Source organism: Hemitrygon akajei, chromosome 19 (assembly GCF_048418815.1).
Source record: "Hemitrygon akajei chromosome 19, sHemAka1.3, whole genome shotgun sequence".
NCBI lineage: Eukaryota > Metazoa > Chordata > Chondrichthyes > Myliobatiformes > Dasyatidae > Hemitrygon > Hemitrygon akajei.
In genome coordinates, this window is record NC_133142.1 from 24,431,557 (window position 1) to 24,453,300 (window position 21,744).

The window sequence follows — 21,744 nt, forward strand, 5'->3', positions numbered from 1 at the left end:
GTGCCTAGGTTTTGTATAAGAAATTATGACAAGTCACTTCTGCTGTTTTTAAGGATCCCTCTGCAATCTTAACCACCTTAAATTTATTATTAAAACTGAATTATTTTCTCAACATTACCCAATTGATACAATTTTAATTTCTGTCCTAGACTTCTGCAAGTTCAAGCGCCACATGAAAAAAGGAATTTTGCCGTTGTGTTAATGGAGTTCCTCACTTCAGTCTAAAGAAATATTTAACTTCAATCTGTTGTTAAAGAAACTTCTCACTTTAAAGCTGGAATGTTAAAGGATTGTCTCAAATCAGAGTTATGCTAATGAAGTTCCTCCCCTCAGCAAAATGTGAAAAACCTTACCCTGTTCGAAAGTACACGTATTTTGACAGAGCTTCTCAAACAATACCATCTGTTTGAGAAATGATGACTTTTTCATAAGTTATATTTCCAAAAGCACACAAAGTTCATGATGGAAAGTAAAAATGGGTTTTTTGAGGGTCTGTTCTGAGGTGAAATCTGGGTTAACCTTTGTTATAAAACTACCAGGTAAAACATTCCGAACCAAATGCAGGTGATGCCAAGGACTTTATGGAAACTAGTTAAAATATTAAACAATTTATTTTCAAATAATTGTGCCATAAGGTCTTCACGATTGTGTTAGAGTTTTCAGAGATTTTCATACACCAAACCTGTTCCTAAATTTTCTACAGTGAAAAAGGGGAAAAGGGTTACTGAGCCAGTGCAGAGTACCCTTGTGGTCATCTCCCTCAATAACACTTTGGATACTGTTGGGGTGGTTGACATAACAGCGGGAAGTCACAGTGGTCGGGTTTCTGGCACTGAACCTGTCTCTGTGAATCAGAAGGGAAGGGGGAGAAAAGGCACATTGTTATGATAGGGGATTTGTGAGTTAGAGGAACGGACAGGAGGTTCTGTGGGTGAGAACGAGATTCCCGGATGGAATGTTGCCTCCTGGGTGCCAGGACCTGGGACATCAAGGATCAAGTCCTCAGCATTCTTAAGTGGGAGAGCGAACAGCCAGAGGTCGTGGTCCATGTAGGTACCAATGACACGGGTAGGATGAGTGACAAGGTTCTGCATAAGGAGTTAAGTGTTAAGTTAAAAGGCAGGACCCCCAGGGTTGTGATCTCAGGATTGCTATCTGTGCCATGTGTTAGTGAGGCCAGAACTAGGAAGGTTATACAGTTTAATACGTGGCTAAGGAGTTGGTGTAGGAGAAAGGGCATAAGATTTTTGGATCAATGGGCTCCTTTCCAGGGAAGGTGGGACCTGTATAGAGGGGATGATTTGAACGTGAACTGGAGGAGGATTAATATCCCAGTGGGAAGGTTTGTTAATGCTTGCAAGTTGTATGGGGATGGGAACCAGAGTGCCAGAACAGTTAGTGGAAATGTTATGGAGGCAGATGTTGTTAAGACCTCAGACAAAGTTAGGATCGAAAGGTTGAGCATGGTGTGACTAGTGTCCTGAGCTGCCGAAATTTCAATGCAAGAAGTATTGTAGGAAAGGCGGATAAGAGTGCTGAAGATGAGGTTGCTGTTTAAAAGCAGAGGCAATGTGCAGTGAGGAGAGGCTGTTGATAGGGCAAAATTTCAGTCAACAGGATGAGTGCAATGTAAAAGGTGGACAAAATCAAAGGGTGAATACAGGACTAAAGACGCTATATTTGAATGTGCACAGTATATGGAATAATGTAGATGAATTTGTAGCACAGATGCAGATTGGCCTGTATCATGTTGTAGTCATCACTGAATCATGGCTGAAAGAAGATTATAGCTGGAGTTTAATGTCCAAGGAAAGGACAGACAGGAAGGCAAAGGAGGTGGTGTTGCTCTGTTGGTAAAAATTGTAATCAAATCAACAGAAAGAGGTGACCTAGGATTGGAAGGTGCCGAATCATTGTGGATAGAGCTAAGGAACTAAGGGTAAAAAGGCCCTGATGGGAGTTGTATACAGACCCCCAAACATTAGAGAGGATGTGGCCTACAAATTACAACAGGAGATTGAAATGCACGCCAAAAGGGCAATGTTACAATAGTCATAGGGATTTCAATATGCAGGTAGTTTGATAAAATCTGGTTGGTGCTGGAATCCATGAGGGGGAATTTCTAGAATGCCCACAAGATGGCTTTTTAGAGCAGCTTGTGGTTGAGCCCACTGGGCTTTGGATTGGGTGTTGTGCAATGGAGCAGAATTTGATTTGAGATCTTAAGATAAAAGAATACTTGGGGGCACCTGAAATTTGAGAAGGAGAAGCTGAAGTCAGATTTATCATTCTTACAGTGGACTGAAGGGAATTAGAGGCATGAGAGAGGGATTGGCCAGAATTGATTGGACAAGAACACTGGCAGGGGTGATGGCAGTGCAGCCATTATCGGAATTTCTGTAAGCAACTGGAAGATACAGGATATATATTCCAAAGAGGAAGAAGCATTCTGAAGGAACGATGACACAACTGTAGTTAACAAGAGAAGTCAAAGCCAAAATTAAAGCCAAAGAGAGGGCATACAATAGAGCAAATATTAGTGGGAAGTTAGAGGATTGGGAAGCTTTTAAAAACCAACAGAAGGCAACAAATAAGGTTATTAAGATAGTAAAGATGGAATACAAAAGTAAGCTAGCCAATAATATTAAAGAGTATACCAAAAGTTTCTTCAGATACATAGTGTAAAAGAGAGGCAAGAATGGATATCGGACCACTGGAAAATGATGCTGTACAGGTAGTAATGGGGGACAAGGAAATAGCAGATGAACTGAGTAAGTATTTTGCAGCAGTCTTCACTGTGAAATACACTAGCAGTATGGCTGAAGTTCCAGGTGTCAGGGGTCATGAAGTGTGTGAAACTACCATTGCCAGAAGGTTCTTGAGAAACTGAAAGGCCTGAAGGTCACCTGGATAAGATGTTGTACACCCCAGGGTCCTGAAAGAGGTGGCTGAAGTGATTGTGGAGGCATTAGTAATGATCTTTCAAGAATCGCTAGATTCTGGAATGGTTCTGGAAGACTGAAAAATTGCAAATGTCACACCACTCTTCAAGAAGGGAGAGAGGCAGAAGAAAGAAAACTGTAGGCCACTTAGTCTGACCTCAGGATACTGGGAGGCACATGATAAAAGGCTGTAGTCAGCATGGTTTCCTCAAGGAAAAATCTTGCCTGACAAATCTGTTGGAATTCTTTGGAGAAATAACAAGCAGGATAGACAAAGGCGAATTGGTTAATGTTATGTACTTGGATTTTCAGAAGGCCTTTGACAAGGTGTCACACACGAGGCTGCTTAACAAGCAATAAGCCCATGGTATTACAGGGAAGATTCTAGCATTGATAAAACAGTGCGTAATTGGCAGGAGGAATAAAGTGAACCTTTTCTGGTTGGCTGCCAGTGACTAGTGGTGCTTCATAGTGGTATGTGTTGGATCCAATTCTTTCTACATTATATGTTAATAATTTTGATAATGGATTTATGGCTTTGCTGTCAAATTTGCAGATGATATGAAGATAGGTGGAGGGGCAGGTAGTTTTGAGGAAGTAGAGATGCTATAGAAGGACAGACAGGTTATGAGAATAGACAAAGAAGTGGCAGATGGAATACAGTGTTGGGATGTGTACGGTCATGCACTTTGGTAGAAAAAATGAAAGGGTTGGCTATTTTCACAATGGAGACAAAGTACAAAAAACGGAGGCAGAAAGAGACTTGGGAGTGCTTGTGCAGGATTCCCTAAAGGATAATTTACAGGTTGAGGCTGCAGTGAGGAAGGCAAATGTGATGTTAGCATTCATTTCAGGAGGACTAGAATAGCAAGGATGTAATGTTGAGACTTGTAATGCACTGGTGAGGCCCCACTTGGAGAATTGCAAGCAATGTTAGACCGCTTATCATCAGAAGGATGTGCCGAGACTGGATAGGGGTTAAAGGAGGCTCATGAAAATGATTCCAGGATTGAACAGTTTATCATATGAAGGGCTTTTTTTGGCTCTGGGCATGTATTCACTAGAATTCAGAAGAATGAGAGGTGACTTCATTGAAACCTATCGAATGGTGAGAGGCCCTGATGTTTCCTGTGGTGGGAGAGTCTAAGACCAGAGGACACAACCTCAGAATAGAGGGGCATCTTTTAAGAACAGAGATGAGGAGGAATTTCTTTAGCCAGAGAGTGGTGAATCAATGTAATTTTTTGTCACAGACAGCAATGGAGACAAATCTTTATGTATACTTAAGGCAGAGGTTGATAAATTCTTGATTGGTCAAGGTATGAAAGGATATGGGGAGAAGGCAGGACATTGGGGTGAGAGGAAAATTGGATCAGCCATGATGAAATGGTGGAGTAGACTCGATGGGCCAAATGGCCTAATTCTGCTCCTATATCTTATAGTCTTATGATATCATGTCATCAATTAAACTTAACCTAAATCTGGAAGATTTTAAAATGTACCTCCTGAGGAATGACAAGTGCCATGATACTGCTTTAAATCAGAAACTGCTGTGGGGTCACAGAGTTAAGGTCTGTCTGGTTTAATCATACAAAGTGGTGCAGGATCTTTTCATTCCATTACAAGATTACAGCTAATTAGAAGTCAACCTCTTAAAGTAGTGGAATTTATGTAATGAAATATAACATATCTGGATTATTTTGGACAGATCACAAATTAACCAAGAAGGCAATGTCCAATCATGAGTTTTTGACTCAGCTGAAACAGATCAGCCCTCAGCTCATCATTCCATCCTCACAGATCCTTGCCCTGATTGCCTGGAATCTTGAAAACCGGATCCCCTACAGGACGAGCCTACTCTGGCTAACACACCTGACAACCACATGCACATGCTGGGGGCCGTGTGCTCTGAAGCACTCCTGTGGGCCCACTCCTCACCCATTTCGGGCCATCCAGGCACACAGCAGACTCCACATTTTCTGTGATGCCGTTCCTGGCGGCCCACCATGATCACAGATGTACGTCAGTTCGTTGTTGCTTTGCTCTCAATGGGTCCAATCCCGTTCCTCCAACCTGTGGCCCTCTGGGATCCTGCGGCCCCTACCAGTCCCCCGACGCCCGTGGTCCCACGTTGCCATGGATTTCATTACGGGTCTGCCACCTTCTGATGGGGCTATGGTGATCATAACGGGGCTATGGTATTGCTATTGGCCAGATGATCCAAGGCCGAGTGGAGAGCCAGTGAGACTGTATCCACCGTAGTCCTATTGTGGCGATAGACAGATTACAGTGGGTCCAGGCCTTTACTTGGGCAGAAGTTGATTCTAGCTCTAACCAACCTCTGAAAGCACTTCATCACAGTAGATGTGAGTGCCTCTGGGCAATAATTGTCAAGGCAGCTCATCCTGCACTTCTTGGGCACTGGGATGACCGTCGCCCTTTTGAAGCAGGTGGGAAAGTGAGGCTGCAACAGTGAGAGATTGAAGATATCCTTGAGCATTCCTGCCAGCTGGTTGGCCCAGGTTTTCGGTGCACTACCAGGTACACCATCAGGGTCTGACGCCTCGCATTGGTCTCGGAGATAGAGATCACAGGGTCACCAGATGCCACAGAGATTCTCACAGCTGTAGTTCTATTCTCCTTTTCAGAGCATGCATAAAATACATTGAGCTCGAATGGGAGTGAAGCATCATAGCCATTAAAGATGTTAGGTTTCGCTTTGTAGGAAGTAATAACCTCCAAACCTTGCCAGAGCTGACGTGCATCCAATTCCATCTCTAACCTCAGTTGGAATTGTTCTTTCTCTCTTAAAATAGCTTTCTGTAGGTCATCCTTGGACTTCTTGTACAGTTCTGGATCACCAGTCTCGAATGGCACAGATCTAGCCATTTCCTCCATGTCTGTGTTGAACTGGCAGCTGATGTTTGGGCAGATTGTGGATCCTGAATTGTGTTGGCAGTGGGAGGTAGCAGGAGTGGGACTCTGAATAGCAGGTGAGATAGACCTAAAGAGAAGGTCAAACCTTCATTAAGGAGAGATCAGGATTTCAAGAATCAATTCAGGCAATGGGAGACGGGTGATTGAGATCATGATCCAGATGAGGTCTGGGACTGGGTGGCTTGAAAGAAAGGTTGTGGTGCAAAGGGATTGGTAGATAGTAGCTGAAAGTGAGGATGAGTGGAACTCTCCAAGAGGTCGTTCAGTAGAGAGGACCACACACTAGGTCCCCTGGCCACATACTGGTTCATGTCCATTAAGCTGATCAGAAGCAGACTGACCTTGTGAAAGACCTGATTGGCCGTCACTGACAACGGACCTCTGAAACACAAACGAGTTTTGCGCAGTTAATGCCAAAACAGCTGTTGCAAGTGATTTGATGCCCCTCTGCACAAATGGATGTTCCATGCAATGATGCCATGAATGTGACGTACCTGACCAGATCTGACACTCCACAAGAGCCCTGCAATAAAAATAATTCTGTATTTTATTAAATCCCATGCAGCGGTTTGCAGAAAAGTTCCACAATACAGATGATTTTCTGGATCCTTGATCGTTGGGAAGGAAATAACAGTGCACAATCTAGTTTATTTTCAGTGCTTGCAGGCATTAAAATGAGATATTGGAACACTAGTGACAATATCAAACATTTGTTTATCAGGCATGGAAGGTACAAGTGTGAAGCTAACCTTCTGTACAATAGTTATTTTAAATTTCTAGCCTCAGATAATGATGCCTGAATTGATCACATCCACCATCCTGGAGGCCTCTCTGAATTAGATTACCAATTTGGCAAACATTATCGGTTGTATTTTGTGAATTTATGTCCACTAGAGGATGGAGTAATTTGACCCAAACTGATGTTATTTAGGATGTGCTGCAGCTGGCTGAGGAAGGAAAGTTTCACATCTAGCTTCGGGCTTGATGCAGACCGGAATCCCAAATAGATTCTGTTCTAACTATTGTGACACCAACTTGCTTTGACCTCTTCCAGAAAGTCATATCTATATTCTAGATATAAGGTGATGCAGGAAATCAGCACAAAATTAACTACAGCTGGTCACTTCTGGTCACAGTATAAACTGAATTCATAACTTCAGGCGTGTTTAATCCTGCATATAGAAATTGTTACCAACAAGACTGACTTTGCTTTTGTGATTCTTTGACTCAGCAGTGGGAAGAAATGTAACAGAAGGCGGGCAATGTTTACAGGAAATGTATGCTTTTTGTCAGTCTTTGAAGACAAATGGAGTTACTGAATCTGATGTGGAATATTCAGCAGCTGATGTTCATTGGATGCACAATTATTGCAACCTGCGATTTCCAAATGTTGAGTCTGAGGGTCTCCAAAGGCAAACACCACCAAAAAGTAATTACCATTGTTAGGTTAATCTCAGAATTTTCATCTGCAACAAACATACTTTTGGTTTGCACAACAAGCATGAAATAAATATGTCTAAACCAATGCATAACAGAAAGTCAGGACAATGCAGATTCATCTTTAATTCTTTCCTCAAGGCACTTCATGATCACTGATGGCTAGATCAGTGAAGATCATCTGCAATGCAGAACTGAACCATTCCAATGTTTTTATATTTAAAGTTCATTAAATAACTACAATATCACAACAAAACCCACGTACAATCCTCACGACTACACAAAACACTATTTACTGTTTCAGATTAATATTACTACCTACTACACACTTGAGCCCTGAAGGGCAAACCAGTGCCCCATGTGAGGCTTCATCTCGTGACCTTCAGATTATGAGACTGAGACACTGCCTCCTGCAGTAATAACAAACAAATAAACATCGATTATAATTCCTTCCACAAAGCTAAATAATGTAAATTTTGGCCAGGCATTGAAAGGAGATCTTAGTATAGACAAACAGAAGCTTGATGATAGAACTAGATTTTAGGGAACATCTTTGAACAATGAGAGGTTGAGATGCTTATAGGAACTTCAGCACTTATTGTCAAGGAGTGTGAAACCCGGCTGTCAATGATGGGTAGCTACGATGACAGGTGTACAAGAGTTTAGGATGAGCAGAAGTTTACGTGGTGTGGAAGTCAGCCAGTAAAGCTTCAGCAAAGTCTTGGAGACACTAAACTATTGCATGACAGATTCAACAGCAGATGAGTTGAAGTCAATGTCCAAATTCAAAGACAATGAAATGCATTGTTTAGAAGCAGGACATTCAATTTACTCTGACAAGCTTCCTGACATTCCCCTTCAAAGTTCAAAGGTCAAAGTAAAATTTATTATCAGAGTATATACATGTCACCACATACAACCCGGAGATTCTTTTTCTGCGGGCATATTTAGCAAATCTATAGAACAGTAACTGTAAATTGTAAACATCAGGAACTGTAAACTCTAAACAAACTGTGCAAACAGATATAAATAAATAGCAATGACCAACAATATAACATTCATCAATGTAACCTATTACAGAGTCCTTATATGAGTGTAGCTATTCCCTTTTGTTCCAAGAGCCTGATGGTTGAAGGGTTCTTGAACCTAGTGGTGTGAGTCCTGGGGCGCCTGTACCTTCCATCTGATGTCAGCAGCAAAAAAAAGAGCTTGGCCTGGGTGATGAGGATCTTTGATGATGGGTGCTGCTTTTCTACGACAATGTTTCATTTAGATGTGCTCAATAATTGTGAGGGTTTTACCCATGATGTAATGGGCCGAATCCACTACCTTTTGTAGGATTTTCCATTCAAAGGCATTGGTGCTCCCATACCAGGCCGTAATGCAGCCAGTCAGCACGCCTTCCACCACAAATCTATTGAAGTTTGCCGAGGTTTTCAGACTCCTGAGGAAGCAGAGGCACTGCCGTGCTCTCTTTGCAATAATATTTATATGATGGGTCTGGGACAGGCACTCTGAGATAGTGACTCCCAGGAATTTAAAGTTACTGATCCTCTCCATCTCTGATCCTCCGATGATTACTGGCTTATGGACCTCTGGTTTCCCTCTCCTGTAGTCTACAATCAGTCCCTTTGGTCTTATTGACACTGACCTATGGACACCCATTCCTGTCAGATTAATGTTATGATCCTTACCTTTTCATGAGTTCTTGATTGGTCAGGGCATGAATGGGTTCAGGGGGTGGGGGGGGGGGGGTGGTGGGAGAAGGCAAAAGCATGGGGCTGAGAGGAAAATTATATGGCAGAGCAGACTTGATGGGCCAAATAGCTTAAGTCTGCTCCTATATCTTATGGTCCAACAGATTAAATTTCCTTTAAATGCATGAATGTCTTCATGGTAGTATCTTCCACATTCTCTACAGTAGCTGGGCAATCAGTGTTAACTGAGTTTTCAACTAGAATAATGAGTGACCCCTCTATAGTTATAGCCTGAAGGTTGTGTTTCTGATACAAATAGAAACAACATCTTTGACTATCTAAAAGATGTTTCTTAAGATTAAAATCTTCAGACACTTTTCTAGAAGAAGGCACCCAAACCAGTTCAATTTTCCTAATAGAGTCAAAGAGTCGTAGAAAAATACAGTACAGAACTAGGCCCTTTGACCCATCTAGTCCATGCAAAAACCATTTAAACTGCCTACTCCCATCAACCTGCACTGGGACCACAGCTCTTTATATCCCTACTGTCCATGTACCTATCTAAACTTTGCTTAAACGTCAAAATTGATCTTGCATGCACCACTAGTGCTGGCAGCTCATTCCACACTCTCATGACCATCCGAGTGAAGAAGCTTCCCCTCATGTTCCCCTTAAACTTCTCACCTTTGACCCATGACCTCTGGTTGTAGATCCACCCAACCTCAGTGGGAAAAACCTATTTGATTTACCCTGGCTATACCACTCATAATTTTGTATACCTCTATCAAATCACTCAATCTTCTACATTCCAAGGAATAAAGTTCTAACCTATTCAATCTTTCCTTATAACACTGGATCTTCAGACCTGGCAACATCCTTGTAAACTTTCTCTGTACTCTTTCCACCTGATTTACCTCTTTCCAGTAGGTAGGTGACCAAAACTGCACACAATACTCCAAACTAGACCTCACCAATATCATATACAACTTCGACAGAATGTCCCACCTCCTGTGCTCAGTACTTTGACTTATGAAGGCCAAAGTGCCAAAAGCTTTCTTTATGACCTGTTTACCTGTGTCACCACTTTCAATGGATTATGGACTTGTATTTACAGATCCCTTTGTTCTACTGCACTCCTCCTACCTTTCAACCTACCCTGGTTGGTCCTACCAAATTGCACCACCTAACACTTGTCTGCATTAAGTTCCATCTGCTATTTTTCAGTCCATTCTTCCAGCTGGTCCAGATCCCACTGCAACCTATGGTAGCCTTCCTCGCTGTCTACTACACCCCAAATCTTGGTGTCATCTGCAAATTTGCTGATTCAATTCACCATATTATCATCCAGATCATTGATACAGATGACAAATAACAATAGACCAAGCACCCCACTAGTTACAGGCCTCCAGTCAGAGAGGCAACCATCTACTACCACTCTCTGGCTCCTTCATCAAAGCCATTGTCTAATCCAATTTACTACCTTATCTTGAATGCAAAGTGACTGAACCTTCTTGACCAGCCTCCCATGCGGGACTTGTTAAAGGGTTATCTTCTCCCCACATGGTCAAATATTTTATTAAGAGAGTCTGCTTATCTCTGCTGGGATGTTGATTGTGTAATTGGCATAGGCCTCAGGGCCTTGAGCAAGGTGAAGTGAAGACAGGACAGCTTCAAATGTTGCTGCATATTCCAAGTACTTGAAAGGCTCACTGCCCACAATTACACACAAACAACAGTTTAGGAAAAAAACTCATCCCAAATCCTTTACCTTAAATGAAAACAGAAGAGAGTCTTCAGATGCTGGAAATCTTGAGCAACACCAACAAAATGTTGGATGAACTCAGTAAGTCGGTCAGTATCTATGGAAGGAAATGAACAGCCGACGTTTTGGGCTGAGAACCTTCATCAGAGCAGTAAAGGAAGAGGAAAGAAGCCAGAATGAAAAGGTAGAGGAGGGGAAGGAGAACCAGCTGACAGATAATAGGTGAGTCTAGGTGAGGGGGGGGGGAATGAAATGGAATGATGTGAGAAACAAGGGGGAAATGATGGGCAGGCCATGAGGGTGTGAGGAATTAAATGCCTTGTATGGCAATACTGTAAAGAGAGAAACAAGATAAAAGAAGATATTTTTAAAACGGATTTTCACTCCTTTCCCAATGAAAGCATTAACTCTGGAGCAGAGTTTCTTAGCCTCAAGCTGTTCTCTAGTAACCTGTCACACCTATTACACCTGGGGCTGAACTGCAATCATAAGCAGAAGTTTCAGTCAGGTTTTTGTACTCCATTGTGAATGATGACAGAGGGTCTTTATCACTGACCCACTGGGCCGGAGGAGAACATTTCCCTTGCAAAGACCTTCCTGACCTATTGCTCCATTTTTCCCTGCCTTAAACAGCCACACTGTTGAGGGAACTCTACCGTAATAAGACCAGTGAGATTAGACTTGCAAGTATGGACCTGATGTTACAATATTAATATTCTAGCCAAAACGTTCCTTTATTCACGGCCTTGACCACTTCACATAACCACATAGTGCATTATGCCAAGCCTGACTCATTGGACAAATCTAGACTGCCATTAGGGCAATGAAAGTACAAAAAATAGGTCAGGAAGAAAGAAAGAACAGTCGGAATTGTAAACATAATAACGTCTGTACTTCATGATCCCATTTAACATTTAGTAACATTCACTTGAAATACTCTTTGAAGCAACTTAGAGACATCAATGCTGTATGTGCTAGTTCTTCTTTGCAGGTGACATTTAAACTTTAGAAGAGGTAATTATTCCCACACAGCATATAAAACATGCAATTAAGTTATTAATGTTTTCTAAGCTGCCAGTAGTTCTGGCCCCTTCTTCTCATAATGCACAGTATATCATTACATTCAGAACAAAGCACTACCTTTTTGCCATGTGTCGCTCCCATGCTGTTGGTTTGCCTCACTCCTCTTCAAGATCTGCTGCAGTTCCTGCTGAACAATACCCCTTTCAGCTTGGGCACTCTGTGCTGTTCTCTTTCTGCAAGAGGAGCTGCCTGCACAGTCTGCAAAGAAGCAGACTGCAGCAGGCAGGCAGGGGATGTGAAAGCACGCAGCTCTGGCACCTTGACAACTCTGGTTTCTTCCACACAATCGTGACTTCACTGAATCAGTAAAATGGCAAGACCTGGGAAGGGTAATCCAAAAAGAAAGTATTTTACAAGGTCAAAATAAAAAGAAAGAAAAAATAGAATCACTGCAACTGATCAACAGAAGTATCTCTGTCTGAAGTGAACAGCTTGTAAGCAAGCTGTAAGTGTGTGCCCTGTGAAGCTTTAGTACAGAATGGAGATTATGTTAATTGCTCATGACATAGTGCGATGATGCACACAGCAAATGGTTAGCTTTACATAGAATATGTCAGCTTTGAACTGTCTGCCTTTTACCCCCATGAGGGGAATTCTGGCTGCATATGAGGGCAGGGGTCTGCCCACCTGACCTGGTAAGGTTAGCCAGTTTGCTCCTTCATAGGGATGCGTGTACCCTGGTAGATTCCATTGAACAATTGCTCGTGTGGCTGTACCCGGTCATGGTGTCAGAGCCGGACCGCCCTTGAACTTTAGCATAGTATCCTCTCAGTCTCCTTTGACGCTGCTCAACAATTGTCACTTGACAAAGCAGCTAAGTTCTCAGTGCCTTCAAGCAGGACTTTTGATAAGTATCGGAGGTGGCAACATTTAAGGTAGTTAGCTGTCAGGTGACATAACCACATATAGTTGCTGTATATGCAACTGTATATATCAACCCATTGACTTAGATAATCAAGCTCCCTATAATATTTTAGAATAATCTCAACCTTGAATTTCTTCAAGCTGAGAACTCATATCTTACCTCAGATTGTCTCTCTTTCTTCTTTTGTGATGATTGATGGAATTAACTCAACTGATTTTTCCATCTGCATTTGTAATTGCTGCCTTTTAAGGAAACGGCTTTGTAATTGAACTAATTTAAATTTGCTGTGATTGCGATTTCTTCCCACATGCTTGTTTTAGTTTTTAGGCCAGAAGATGATCATTTCTGGCTGTTCAGGATCTTTGGAAGATTGGTATAATTTTGAGAAGCAGATACATGTCTTACATTAAGTCTCCTTGGTTAGTCTGATAATCTCAGCAACCACTGAAGCAGCTAACAATCATTTTGAAAAATCTCTCCCTCTGTCATTCACATTGGCAACGGTTTCAATGTCATGCTACATATTTAGTTGTTGCTGCAACATGAAAATAATTGATTTTTATAATCAACATCCTGAACTCCATGATTTTGCTAAGATCGCCACATATGTGGCTCGTCTAATTGAGCCTGTTGGTGATGCATGGTTACTAAATTGGAGGCTGTTTGCAATTCATTGGAATCTACTTATTGAAATTATTAGGATGGAATTCTTTGGGTTTTTACAGATTTCTCCAGCAGAACTGTTCACCTACCTACAGGTTGTAGCTGGGTCTTGAGGATCTGAGTTGCAGGGAAAGATTGAATAGGTTAGGATTTTATTCACTGGAGTGCAGGGAATGAGGGGAAATCTTATAAAGATTTACCAGATTATGAGGGGTATGTAGATAGGGTGAATGTATGCAGGTTTTCCCCCTCATGTTGGGTGAGTCCAGAACTAGAGGTCATAGGTTAAGGGTGAAAGGTGAAATAATTAAAGGGAACCTGAGACGGGATTACTTTTCAGTGCGAATGTGGAGTAAGATGCCAGTGGAAGTGGCAGATGCAGGTTCAATTGTAACATTTGAGTTTGGATAGGTACACAAATGGGAGAGTTATGGAGGGCTATGGTTCCAGTGCATGTAGATGGAACCAGGCTGGTACAGACTAAATGTGTCAAAGGGCCTCCTTCTGTGCTGTAGTGCTCTATGATGTTATGGTTCCATAACAGCAGAATTAAAACTATAACAAAGTAAGCCACTGGTCCTAGAGTCTTCAGGTACTTTAAGAGGAGCCATGCTTGACTATAGCTGGTCTGTGGCTTGAATTGGAACGACCCCGCTCGATGTTCTGCTCCAATCACTGTTTACTTCAATTACCACTCCACCAGGAACACAGGACCACTTAATATACCAATTATTCTACAGAATTAAAAGACTTTTAATTTAAAAAATCAGTATTCTTTCCTGCATAGAGAGTATGATGTCACAAGACTTTTCTCGTCATGGATTTGAACATGACGATAACTATATACACCTGATAAAACCAGTCAAAGTTAACTAGTCAAAGCATTGATATGCTCAGATTCATCTTCAGTACTAGCAAGTTTAAGGTCTCCTCACTCAAACAGCCGGCAAGATGTACTTCATGAAGTCCTTCAGTCAGTCACAAGAGTTGCAAATCAGGGAGGTCAGGTTAAATTTCTATGGGTTCCAGCTCACGTAGGGGTGAAGGGCAATGAAAGGGTGGATGAGTTGGCAAAGAGGGCAATAAAGAAAGAAAATATAGAAATGCACATTAGTATCGATAAAGCAGAGGTTAAGTGTGTAATCTGGGAAAAAATTAACCAAATGTGGCAAGAAAGATGGGACAGGGAGGGGAAAGGGAGGCATTTATATCAAATACAAAAAAGTGTTGCAGGTACTAGGGTAGGAAGTAGATACAGAAGAGAGGAAATTGTGTGGACTAGGTTAAGGCTGGGGTACTGTGCACTAAACCAAACATTGAAATTGATAGGGAAACACCAGACAGGATTGTGTGAGGAATGTCAGGAAGAGGAGTCAGTAGAGCATGTAGTTCTGAGTTGCAGGAAGTATGGGATACAGAGAGAGATGATGAGAATTAATCTAAGGGAATTGGGGGTTCAGGAATTCACATTAAAAGGGTTGCTGGGCATGGGTGAGAGAACACAGGTCAGGGTATTTTTAGCTTTCTTAAGGGGTACAGGGTTTTTTTTTATAGGATATGATGGATAAACAGAAATAGGGTACTAGGACGGGGAGGATAAAGTGTAGGTTAGGGTATGTGTGTGTGGGCGATTGGGTGAAGGGATTTAGAATGTGAGTCCATCGCATACTCTGGAGCAGAAGGTGGCGGTAATGCACCATTAAGCTGGGTGCCAACCGCCGTAAAACGAGAGGGAGAGGAGAGAGAGGAGAGGGAGAGGGAGAGGGAGAGGGAGAGGAGAGAGAGAGAGAGAGAGAGAGAGAGAGAGAGAGAGGAGAGAGAGAGAGAGAGAGAGAGAGAGAGAGAGAGAGAGAGAGAGAGAGAGAGAGAGAGAGAGAGAGAGAGAGAGAGAGAGAGAGAGAGAGAGAGAGAGAGAGAGAGAGAGAGATAATGCAAGTGAAAATCCAAAATGGCTTCCTTTCTGGAAGCTAGCGCAGATTAGCAGAAGTACTAAAAGAAAAGCCTTTGGATGGTTTCTGTTCAATCCTTTGCTCAACGGAGGTCTAATCATGGACTTGGATGCATGCCAAGAACAATAATTACAATTAAGCCAGCTTTCGGAATTCTGTTTAATTTATTAGCAAGATCAGTTACTTATGGATACCATGGTACAGGGAGAAAATAAAGGTAACAATAACATTCACAAAGATTTTGCACATGTACATCTATTGACTATGGCAATAACAGATGTCTGAAAAATAATGGAATCATGGAAGTTCATGTCACCTGAGAGCAAAGAACTTGCATATTCTGACCGTGCTTTGGAGTAGCAATGATACAAATTAATGTTGCTGTGTAGCCCAGACGTTTGTCAGAGCAACAGCTAATTGTGGTGTCTTTGGTCTGGCTGCCCTTTTACTGGTGAGTGGGCAGTAAGAGTCACCTGTGTTTCTACTCCACATAGTTTTGAATGATGCTTTCTACAGTTGAATAGCCACTTTGTAAATTGTGAAAATGCTTGTTCTAACAAAACTGCAAATGACAGTAGCGGCACACATTTTTTTGGAAGCATTTTAAGGCAATAAATAAATTTGAATTTCACGTTAATGGGCACCCTCAAATTGGCGCAAATCACAGTTCTTTAAAAAATTTATGATGAACCTAATCATTAATAGATTCCCCATGCATTCTGGTGCATCAATATTTTCTATTATATGCATTCCGGGATACTAGGTAAACAAGTCTAAATAAAGAAATGAATTGCTCTTACACATCCAGAGTACTCTTACACAACCATCCTTCAAAATGTGTTAGAAGCGTCATCAGAACACAAGTTTCTTGTACTTTAACCTGCAGAGGAGTATTCCAAATTATTATTCTGTACTAACAGTGTAGTGCTAGGTAACGAAGGTGTGGGAGTTAAAGGCACTGATGACTCAACAGAATGAGTCTGAACTGTAGAGTGATTGAACAGGACTACACAGAATATTTATGGATGTAATATTATTCCCAGACAAAGGGAAATAGAAAAAAATGATAGAAATAGAAGCCAAAAGCAAAAGGCAAATAGTATTGTCCAATTTATTAATAAAGCATGGTTGAGATTTAAGATGCAGTGGCCAGTAACTTTCATGATACAAGGGTTCAGCTAGGATCAGCTGTGAGAATTATAACTTTAAAAACTCCTTTCAGAAGGAGTAAAAGAAATTGCAGGAAGAATTCATCAATATTTCAGGAGAAAGCAAATACACTATCTTCCAAGGAGAAGTTGAGAATGTGATATTGGACAACTAAGACAAATTCAGAGAACTCAGGTAAAATAAATATGGGCCAAATCAACACAGAGGGATCTGTTAAGTGAAATAACTATAACAAATCCTGAGGAAAAACAGAAATTCCCTGTACTGGATAGCATCCTGACTCGGAAATCCATTGCCATCCCTCACCACTGCTGATTCTAAATCCCAGTAGCACTATGGCAGCTCCTTCGACTCAAGAAGATGGCTCACCTCCACCTTTCAATGTCACGTAGAGGTGGGCAATATCATTGGCTTGGACAGTGACAGCTACATCCCACAAAATGAAGTACTGGCTGTTGCAGAAATACAACAAAGGATTGATCAGAGAGACAAAGAATTGAAGAATGGTCGTTCAGGCACAAAATGATAGCAAAGCAAAATATTTGTTTTCATTCTTACAGTAGAGAGATGAGACAGAAGAGTCAGAACATGCACACGCACCGCACTTGTATCAACGACTTTGCTCCTTCTCGATTAGGTAGCTTTTTAGATTATTGCAGGCAAGATTACTTTCACTAAGAAGCCACCATCAGTGTCACACAGCTGGCTGATCATAACAAATCTGGAGACTTGAAATGGAACCATCAGAAAAAGGACAAGGCTTTTAAAAAAAAAATCTGCAATCATGGAAAAACAACAGGACAAGGCACTCTAGGACAGAAACGCAACAGTAAATGACAAATATTCATCTCCTGATCTTGCTGCAGACACTTTAAAAACTCTTTTCAGTCTGAACTGAAAAATTTCGAAAGGTTTTGCTGCCTGATTGATGTCCAGGTCTTCCCTTCCTCAACTTCTCCAACTCCACGATAACTTACATTTAATACCTTCCTTTCACCTCATTTCTCAGTTCCTCCGTTGTATTGGTTCTGATTCCTAGCTTCCAAATTACTGCTGCCGTCTCTTCCCTTTCCCTCCTCAGTATAAGAGCTTGTGGATGGGTGAACCCATTCTCCAGAGTTGTGCTCTCCCTCTTTCCCTCGGGAATCCTGACAAAATTTCCCAAACTCTCTCGCTGGGCACTCCAGTATTTCGTGGGTTCCTTTCTCATTTTTAACATCTGCGGTATAATATGTCCTCAAAAGACATTATCCCTCCCCAACACCAGAAAATCTGCAGATGTTGGAAATCCAAAGCAATACACTCACAATGTTGGAGGAACTCAGCAGGTCAGGTAGGATCTATGGAAAAGAGTAAACAGTTGACGTTTCAGGCCGAGACCCTTCATCCTCCTCTCTTAGGTCAACATTTCGTGCCTCAACACCGCAGTTGACTCACAGTCATTATGAACATCCCTCTCCTTCCAAGGCAACTTTATGTGCAAATACAGCAGATTTAACACATGATCCTATACCTTCTCACCATTCAGGAATGCGTAGCTGTGGTTTGCTCGTACTTCTGTGTTCATTACTCATGATATATTCTCTTCCCACAGGGGAGATCTGAAGAGATTGGGTAACTACTTAGTGAAATATCTCTTGCTTAAACCACAATTACTACTGGACTCACTGTCACATGTGCTTTTAATTCTGATCTCCTGTGATTCTGATTCTCTCTCTTTAATCTCCTGCACTCGCCTGCATGAAACTCAATATTAACTTGAGGAACAATATCTGGCCCTGTGGTTCAGAAGGGTAGGGAAAGGAAGAAGGCAGCAGTGATAGGGAACTCTGTTGTTAGGGGGTTACACAGGTGATTCTGTGGATGCAGGAAAGAAATGCGGATAGTAGTTTGACTCCCAGGTGCCAGGGTCTGGGATGATTCTGATCACGTCCATGATATCTTGAAGTGGGAAGGAGAACAACCAAAGGTCTTGGTACATATTGGTACCAATGACATAGGTAGGAAAAGAGAGGAGGTCCTGAAAACAGACTACAGGGAGTTAGGAAGGAAGTTGAGAAGCAGGACCTCAAAGGTAGTAATCTCAGGATTACCTCCTGTGCCATGTGATAGTGAGAATAGGAATAGAGTGAGGTGGAGGATAAATGCGTGGTTGAGGGATTGGTGCAGGGGCAGGGATTCAGATTTCTGGATCATTGGGACCTCTTCTGGGGCAGGTGTCACCTATACAAAAAGGACGGGTTGCACTTGAATCTGAGGGGGACCAATATCCTGGCGGGGAGGTTTGCTAAGGCTATTGGGGAGAGTTTAAACCAGAATCGCTGGGGGATGGGAACCGAACTGAAGAGATGGAGGAAGGGTGGTTGGCTCACAAATAGAGAAAGCTTGGAGACAGTGTGAGAGGGAAGATAGGCAGGTGATAGAGAAGGGATATGCTCAGACCAATGGTTTGAGATGTGTCTATTTTAACGCAAGAAGCATCATGAACAAAGTGGATGAGCTTAGAGCGTGGATCAGTACTTAGAGCTATGATGTTGTGGCCATTACAGAGACTTGGATGGCTCAAGGACAGGAATGATTACTTAGAGTGCCAGGCTTTAGATGTTTCAGAAAGGACAGGGAGGGAGGCAAAAGAGGTGGGGGTGTGGGACTGCTGATCAGAGATAGTGTCATGGCTGCAGAAAAGGAGGAAGTTATGGAGGGATTGTCTACTGAGCCTCTGTGGGTAGAAGTTAGAAACAGGAAAGGATCAATAACTCTACTGGATGTTTTTTTTATAGACCACCTAATAGTAACAGGGACATCGAGGAGCAGATAGGGAGACAGATTCTGGAAAGTTGTAATAATAACAGGGTTGTCTTGGTGGGAGATTTTAATTTCCCAAATATTGATTGGCATCTCCCTAGAGCAAGGAGTTTAGATGGGTGGAGTTATTTTTAGGTGTGTTCAGGAAGGTTTCCTGACAGAATGTGTAGATAAGCCTACAAGAGGAGAGGCTGTACTTGATCTGGTATTGGGAATTGAACCTGGTCAGGTGTCAGGTCTCTCAGTGGGAGAGCATTTTGAAGATAGTGATCACAATTCTATCTCCTTCACCACAGCTTTGGAGGGGGATAGGGACAGACAAGTTAGGAAGGCGTTTAATTAGAGTAAGGAGAAATATGAAGCTATCAGGCAGGAACTTGGAAGCATAAATTGGGAACAGATGTTCTCAGGGAAATGTACAGCAGAAATGTGGCAAATATTCAGGGGATATTTGCATGGCGTTCTGCATAGGTACGTTCCAATGAGATAGGGAAAGGATGGTAGGGTACAGGAACTATGGTGTATGAAGGCTGTTGAAAATCTAGTCAAGAAGAAAAGAAAAGCTTATGAAAGGTTCAAATAACTAGGTAATGGTAGAGATCTGGAAGATTATAAGGCTAGCAGGAAGGAGTTTAAGAATGAAATTAGGAGAGCCAGAAGGGGCCATGAGAAGGCCTTGGCGAGCAGGATTAAGGAAAACCCCAAGGCATTTTACAAGTATTGAAGAGCAAGAGGATAAGACATTAGAGAATAGGACCAATCAAGTGTGACAGTGGAAAAGTGTGTATGGAACCAGATGAGATAGCAGAGGTACTTAATGAATGCTTTGCTTCAGTATTCACTATGGAAAAGGATCTTGGCACTTGTAGGGATGATTTACAGCAGATTGAAAAGCTTGAGCATATAGGCATTAAGAAAGAGAATGTGCTGGAGCTTTTGGAAAGCATCAAGTTGGATAAATCTCTGGGACTGGATGAGATATACCCCAGGCTACTGTGGGAGGCAAGGGAGGAGATGGCTGAGCCTCTGGCAATGATCTTTGCATTATCAATGGGGACGGGAGAGGTTCTGGAGGATTGAAGGGTTGCAGATATTGTTCCCTTGTTCAAGAAAGGGAGTAAAGATAGCACAGGAAATGATAGACCAGTGAGTCTTACTTCAGAGGTTGGTAAGTTGATGGAGAAGATCCTGAGAGGCAGGATTTATGACATTTGGAGAGGTATAATATGATTAGGAATAGTCAGCATGACTTTGTGAAAGGCAGGTAGTGCCTTATGAGCCTGATTGAATTTTTGAGGATGTGACTAAACATGTTGATGAAGGTAGAGCAGTAGATGTAGTGTATATGGATTTCAGCAAGGCATTTGATAAGGTACCTCATGCAAGGCTTATTGAGGAAGGAGTCATGGGATCCAAGGGACCTTGATTTGTGGATCCAAAATTGGCTTGCCCACAAAAGGCAAAGAGTGGTTGTAGACGGGTCATATTCTGCATGGAGGTCAGTGACCAGTGGTGTGCCTCAGGGATCTGTTCTGGGACCCCTACTCTTCATGATTTTTATAAATGATGTGGATGAGGAAGTGGAGGGATGGGTTAGTAAATTTGCTGATGACACAAGGGCTGGGGGTGTTGTGGATAATGCGAGGGCTGTCAGAGGTTGCAGTGGGAGATCGATAGGATGCAAAACTGGGCTGATAAGTGGCGGATTGAGTTCAACCCAGATAAGTGTGAGATGGTTCAGTTTGGTAGGTCAAATATGGTGGCAGAATATAGTATTAATGGTAAGACTGTTGGCAGTGTGGAGGACCAGAGGGATCTTGGGGTCCGAGTTCATAGGACACTCAAAGCTGCTGCACAGGTTGACTCTGTGGTTAAGAAGGCAAAATATGGAATGTAATCCAACATTTTTACTTTCTTAGGAGGTTAAGGAGGTTCAGCTTGATGTCAAACACTCTAACAAGCTCATAGATGAACTGCTGAATGTATCCTGACTGGTTGCATCACAGTAATTTGAATGTGCAGGAATGCAAGAAGCTGCAGAGAGCAGTGGACTCTGCCCAATACATTATGGGCCCATCCGTACCCCCCCTTGGTCGATCTATCTTCAGTAGGTGCTGCCTCAAGGAGGCAATATTTATCTTCAAGGACCCCCACCACCTCGTCCGTGCCATCTTCTCACAGCTATCAATGGGCATGAGATACACAAGTCCGAAGTTCCACATCACCAGGTTCAAGAACAGTTACTTTCCTTCAGCTCCTGAGCCAACTGGCACAACCCTGCTCAGTATAATCTAGCAACACTATGACCATCTTGCACTGCAATGGACTTTGTTTTTTTGTGGTAATTGTGCATTTTGTAAAAATTGTGCGTAAGTTACGTTTAACTTGTGTTTTTCTGGAGAATGTTGCTTATGTGATGCCATGAGTCTGTGAT

The 21,744-nt window shown here is 42.2% G+C and overlaps 1 protein-coding gene across 2 annotated transcripts in view; it reads right to left on the bottom strand.

Annotated features, from left to right (window-relative positions):
- Positions 1-12,140, bottom strand: part of LOC140741837 (protein FAM107B-like) — a 159,800-nt gene extending 147,660 nt beyond the window's left edge. Inside the window, exon 1 of one of the 2 annotated variants that reach the window (XM_073072286.1) lies at positions 11,916-12,140. Coding sequence is in view for 1 of the 2 variants with exons in the window: in XM_073072284.1 (XP_072928385.1) it covers positions 11,916-11,939 (24 nt within the window). In the remaining variant the exon portion in view is untranslated. The remainder of the gene's footprint in view (positions 1-11,915) is intronic. The other variant, XM_073072284.1, reaches the window with a different exon arrangement.
- Positions 12,141-21,744: the final 9,604 nt, after the last annotated feature.